This window comes from Sinocyclocheilus anshuiensis, unplaced genomic scaffold, assembly GCF_001515605.1.
Source record: "Sinocyclocheilus anshuiensis isolate Anshui unplaced genomic scaffold, SAMN03320099.WGS_v1.1 scaffold1102, whole genome shotgun sequence".
Lineage (NCBI taxonomy): Eukaryota > Metazoa > Chordata > Actinopteri > Cypriniformes > Cyprinidae > Sinocyclocheilus > Sinocyclocheilus anshuiensis.
This window is the reverse complement of record NW_015539924.1, coordinates 615,910-621,949: the sequence shown is the minus strand read 5'-3', so window position 1 is coordinate 621,949 and position 6,040 is coordinate 615,910. Positions and strand designations below refer to the sequence as shown.

Here is a 6,040-nt window from a genome sequence, read left to right as displayed (position 1 = left end):
TGTGTGTGTGTGTGTGTGTGTGTGTGTGTGTGTGTGTGTGTGTGTGTGTGTGTGTGTGTTAGTGCTTGAATATGTGCATTACATAAGAGATTTCATTTCCTGAGGAAAACTGTATAAATAATTAGATTGCATTTGAGATGTTTAATTTTTCAAATGTCTACAAGAAAGTGTGCAACAATATTTAAATCTAATAATAAATATACTATTTTGTCTAAATAAATGACTACACTAAAAACCAAAATTGGATATTTTAAATGCTACAAGTTTAATAAATTTAGGCATCACAACATTATAATGTACAGTATAAAAAATGCATATTCATTTTGAGATTAGCTAAATATTAACATATTATAATATTATATAATCAATTAACATATATAAATTATTATATAATAAATTATACATTACGTTTACCATCACAAACAGCTTTGCCATCACAAGAATAAATTAAATTAATTAATTATTAAATTAATAGTGTTATTAAAATAAATAACTTTAATGATAGCTTAAGTTAATCTAAATGTAAAAATATTGCAAACAAAATTAAATATTCATTATCAATTCAACACCAACACTGATAAATTAAAATAATCTTTAATATACCTCATAATTGATATGGTATCAATCTATTGTGCAACTCTATAACGACGACATAAAGCACGTAATCTACATAATTATATATAATTATTAATAATATAAGTATAATAATTATAATAATTACTATGTTACAGCTGCATAAACTTGATTTTTTTTAACCTTGATTCTTCCAGACTGCAGTTCAGAAGTTGTGGGTATCAAGTCTCTCAAAATCGTCAAGAAAGCAGGCGACGCCAATGGATCCTGGATGAAGGATCCAACAAAGGGTTCTGCTAAGATTTACTTTTTTAGTGGCACTCGAAACAGTACAGTATTAGCATATACCTCTCTGAAGACCTTCACCGAACCAAACTCCACCAAAAAAACTGAAGTTATCCATCTTCCTTTTCCCTGGCACGGAACCGGCCATGTGGTCTACAACGGCTTTGTGTACTACCACAGCGCAGACACCAACAATGAGATCCTGAAGGTCCACCTCAGCAACCATACGGTGGCTGATCGGTTGCTGCTTCCTGGAGCCGGTCGGATGCCGGCATATTCCCTCAATCCTCACACTCTGCTGGATCTCGCCGTAGATGAAATGGGGCTCTGGTCGATCCATGCCGACCCAGACTTTGGCGGCAACCTGGTGATCACCAAGCTGGACCACAGTAGTCTGGCAGTGGAGCACACATGGGATACCAACTGCAATAGCCGTGATGCAGAAGCAGCTTTCATAATCTGTGGAACCTTATATGTGGTCTACAACTCCCACTATGGTGGAAGGTCCAGCATCCAATGCTTGTTTGATATCCATGACACCATCTACACTGAGAGCATTTCTGTGCTGTTCTTCCGAAAGCGTTACACCAGCCACTCCGCTTTGCGTTTCCACCCAAAGGATAAGCAACTGTATGCTTGGTATGATGGTTATCAGACCATCTATAAGTTAGAAATCAAGAAGATATAGGATAGGTCAGTTCTACATAGTAGTTACCATGAGGGCCTTTTAACCGGTAGTGCTTTATTCTTCTTCCCAATCACATATAATCTTCTTGTAATTTAATGGAAGGCACTTTGTAGTTGTGCCAGACTGTCATTTCCTGAAAAACAAAGGACTCTTTGACCTCCTCGGTTCAGTCAGAGAACCCCAAGTATTATGTGCACTCTGAGACCGTGAAAGATGTTTATCCAACAGTAGTAGCCTACTCTATAAATAAATAGCATTATATGACAGGAATAGCCTATCTGCAATGGATATGTCCCTTAAAGAAAATACCTTTCAAATTTACAGTATTTCTGCGGTGGAGGGGGATTACGGCTTGAAATAAAACTATAAAGCTAAATTTGTGTAATAATTATCTTTCTGACATATTTTGGAAATAAATCATCAATGATAATTCATAACTTAGTCGTGATTTAATCATATATTAACATATTCCCAGGTCTGTTTTCACGAATCATATACTATGTTTGGTCTCTACATTTAGTTTGAGCTTGCAAGCGTGTACCTGACGTTTTGCGCATGCGCACTTGTGCATACTTTCTGCGTTTGTGAACTTGAACGGCCTGCACAGAAGATGGCGCTGCTATTCTCCATACAGATTTCCAGCACCACCTGAACATGCGGTCATTAGTTGTAACAGAGCATATTTGAAGAGAAAGGCGACACTACAAAACAACGCATTTGAACTGTTTACTTTATAAGCTTATTTGATCGTTTATCGGTAACACGTGAAACTAAAGAAAAAATTAAGCCTCTTTTACCGCTCCTGTGCTTCTAGAAATATTACCCCTCGCTACCTGTTCTAAATTAAAAGAGTTCCACTGTACTTTTTCCCCATTATAATGAGTGTTACTTTAGTTTATTTGCACATAATATGGAAATAGTTTCGCGATAAGACCCGCCTCTTACAGCACATGACAGGTGATTGGTCAGAGGGAACGTACCTCACGTTGCTTTATTATATGGAGCAGCGCGGTTCGATGATAACAGATGAGCGAGACTACAGCTGAGTTGACAACGGGAGTTTTTAAAATCAGTCGGGATCGGGAATTACTTACATTACAGGTAAGTTGAATAAAAAAAAAAAAAAACATCCTGTTAACATTTCTTTCTTGGTGCACAACAACTTTTTCATAATTTTAAGCCTTTCCCATGTGTAGTGTTATACAAAATATCAAGAAAGTTTAGGTGTAGTAGCCTAACACATAGTTCCAAGTAAAAAATTTAATTAAGATCAATTTAATTTATAATTTCAAGTTTTTATTATTATTATTATTATTAGGCTATTAATGATACGTTTGTGTGTTCCTGTGTATTATATAGAATTGTCTTGACATTTTGCATAATATGCATAACATGATAGTTCCAAGTAAAAAATTTAATTAAGATCAATTTAATTTATAATTTCAAGTTTTTATTATTATTATTATTATTAGGCTATTAATGATACGTTTATGTGTTCCTGTGTATTATATAGAATTGTCTTGACATTTTGCATAATATGCATAACATTAATTAAAATTGCATTATAGTGTATGTATGTGTTAAATAAGTTAAATGTTAATATAGCATATATACATAATGAAAATAATGAATATATATGAAGAGTTCAGATGCAAAAGCCTCTAAGTGCCGTCTGAAATTTTCATCTAAAATGAGCATTTTTATCAGGCTGCTATATTTATGTTCAGTTATTTTACTTTGATTGTATAGAAAGGAACCTATACATTGCCATTAGAGTAAAATTCCTGAACCTAAACATAGGAGCCTGATAAAAATGCTCATTTTAGATGAAAATTTCAGACGGCATGCACTTAGAGCCTTTTATACTATATGTAGTATACTAATAAGCAATAAGCTATATTACGATGACAAGCTGAAGTTTAATAGCTAATGCAAACATATATAATATAGTGCATATATATTCATTTCTATTCCAAATGTTCTTGTATTACATTAATTGTACACCACTATGCTATACTGTGATGACCAAAGAGCAATAATCACTGACCAGAAACTTAAACTCAGATGTAATCGCTCTGTCAAATCCTGAAGGATCTAGGTACAGTAGATAACTGGGTCATACAGTGTAGGATGAACTTTCTCAGAATCAGATGAGCCATTATCTGACTGCATATTCTCAAAGTATTCTGCTATTTGTTTTGCAATGAAGCCTATTGCAATTCTTGTCTCTGCCTGTTACTATTCATTGTCCGTGTTTGTTTTACTGCCAGTTTTTATTATAGTGTATAAAGCCTCTTCCTTCAGTCCTGACCCCAGTAGGCTCAGTGAGCAGCCACACTACTGTATGTGCTGCAATGGAGATTTTACATGGTAATGACTGTGGGGTTCAACAAAGCTGTCTGTGAAGATCATGTGCTTAGAAAAAAGGATAAAGGCTTTTTTATTTGTCCACTTCCCCTGGTTTGTGAAAACAGCAAACAATTGTATTGCTCTTTGATGACACCACCGTAGAATGGTTGCCAAATGAAAGCATTTAGAAATAGAGTCTAATATCTTATGGATGAAATTTTACGTTTTCGTGTTTGTTTAAAGGATCATGTTGTAATGTGTAGCTTTTTAAGGTTGAATAATTTACAAGCCTTTACAGTCTTCATGACCTTTGACTTTATTCTCCATCCCTCTGATCTTCACTTTTTTGTATTCAGAATGAGGAATATCGCTTACAGATTAACAGTTCTTAGTGTCTTAACAGTTCAGTGTTTTCTCGTCAGAGCGAATTAAAAACAAGATGTTGATTTCTGGATGTTTTTTTGTTTATTATTAGTGGTGGCAAGGTTGAACATGAGTAGTAGTTTATGAAAACAGGTGAAGGAGAACATTCATATGGTTGTTGTGAACAGACACAGAGCCCTGAGGCTCTTCTACTGTGTGATTACTGTGAGCTTATTTCCATAGAGGTGCACATACATGTCCTGACTGACCAGTTTTACCACAACCGTTTCATTCCCAGAATGACAATTTGAAAATTGTGGCTATTTTCTCACTGAGATCAAGACAGCTAACAGGGAACATTCTCAGAACTTTGGCTAATGTTCTAGCAAAGTTCTTCCAGTAGTGTTAATAGAATGTTCATTCAAAGTTATCTGGTCTTTAATAATGTTCTCAAAACACTAACAAAACATTCTTGGAATATATTTTTGTTAGCTGTTTTGTTATTAAAAGAGATAGTTCACCCAAAAATAAAAACATTGTTTTTTTTTCCTGTATGACTTTACATCTTCTGCAAAAGAAGATATTTTGAAGAATATTTTTGTCCATACAATGAAAGTCAATGGGGACCAAAACAATTCTGAACCCCAATGACTTTCATTGTATAGATAAAAATACAATCTGAATATACGTTTCTCAGAATATCTTTTTTTGTGTGTGTGTTCTACAGAATTATGGTTTGGAATGAGGATGAGTAAATAATGCCAGAGTTTTCATTTCATCAAATATGCCATTTAATGCTTTGCAATCCTCAGTGTGCTTTCTTATTCTGAGGGGCTTGTAAAGTTAAATACAGTTTAATGAGCATCTAAACTTCACTTCAGCTGTCACTCTTTGAGTTATTTACATGAATTCTCTTGTCACTTTGATGTGTCCATCTTCTAGGTTTAGGAATTGAGATCCAATTCCCAGTTACATTTTGTACAAAACACTGGAACCAAATCCCATTCCATTCTGGTTCTTGAAGTTGGCATCTGACTTTGTGTTTACCCCATTCTGCAGACTAAGATAGAGAGCAATGGAGATCCCATGCAATATGCATTGGGCGGTATTGATGTCAGGGACCTGTAGGACAGAGCCATGACGTTTTGCCCCATGAGCAGGGCTTTCCTGTGCCGAGCGGCTCGCTGACATTTTCACAGGCCACGGTACTACAGCCGAATGCACCTGCTCAGGACTGACATTTCTCTTGTTACTGCGGAGGAGTGCAGCATTCAAGCCAGCTGCCACAACGCATCCGCTCCAGTGAGTAGAGCTCGCGATCGGCCAGGGGTTGAGCCCGAATCGAACTTACATCCGCCTTCACCGAGCCATGAATCATTCTGAGTACGGCGGTCCATGCGTGTAAAATCAGAACTGTTTTGATCTCTTGGACATTCTGATGTTAATATGTGTAGAAGTGTTATGTGGAAACGTCTTTATTAATGCGACGAAACTTCCTCTCGGTTTTCCGCTTGTTGATCACACTACTCCGTCTGTGCTGTACACTGTAAAAAAATGATTTCTAGAAGATTATTGGAGTACTTTATACAAGAAAATAATATTTGAGTCTTTCTTTACTTCACAAATGTGTGATATATATATGTATATATATTAAAGGGGTCATATGATGCGATTTCAATTTTTCCTTTCTCTTTGGAGTGTTACAAGCGCTTGGTGCATAAAGAAGATCTGTAAAGTTGCAAAGACTAAAGTCTCAAATCCAAAGAGATATTCTTTATAAAA

At 35.5% G+C, this 6,040-nt stretch overlaps 2 protein-coding genes across 7 annotated transcripts in view; both read left to right on the top strand.

Moving 5' to 3' along the window:
- LOC107686642 (olfactomedin-like protein 3) overlaps positions 1–1,892 on the top strand; it is a 3,445-nt gene extending 1,553 nt beyond the window's left edge. Inside the window, exon 3 of the mRNA XM_016483714.1 lies at positions 771–1,892. Within this exon, the coding sequence (XP_016339200.1) occupies positions 771–1,546 (776 nt within the window). The 3' untranslated portion in view covers positions 1,547–1,892. The remainder of the gene's footprint in view (positions 1–770) is intronic.
- Positions 1,893–2,568: 676 nt separating this feature from the next.
- ppfibp2b (PPFIA binding protein 2b) overlaps positions 2,569–6,040 on the top strand; it is a 58,503-nt gene continuing 55,031 nt past the window's right edge. For all 6 annotated transcript variants that reach the window (XM_016483712.1, XM_016483708.1, XM_016483711.1 and 3 more), the window contains exon 1: positions 2,569–2,647. The gene's annotated coding sequence lies outside the window, so the exon portion shown is untranslated. The remainder of the gene's footprint in view (positions 2,648–6,040) is intronic.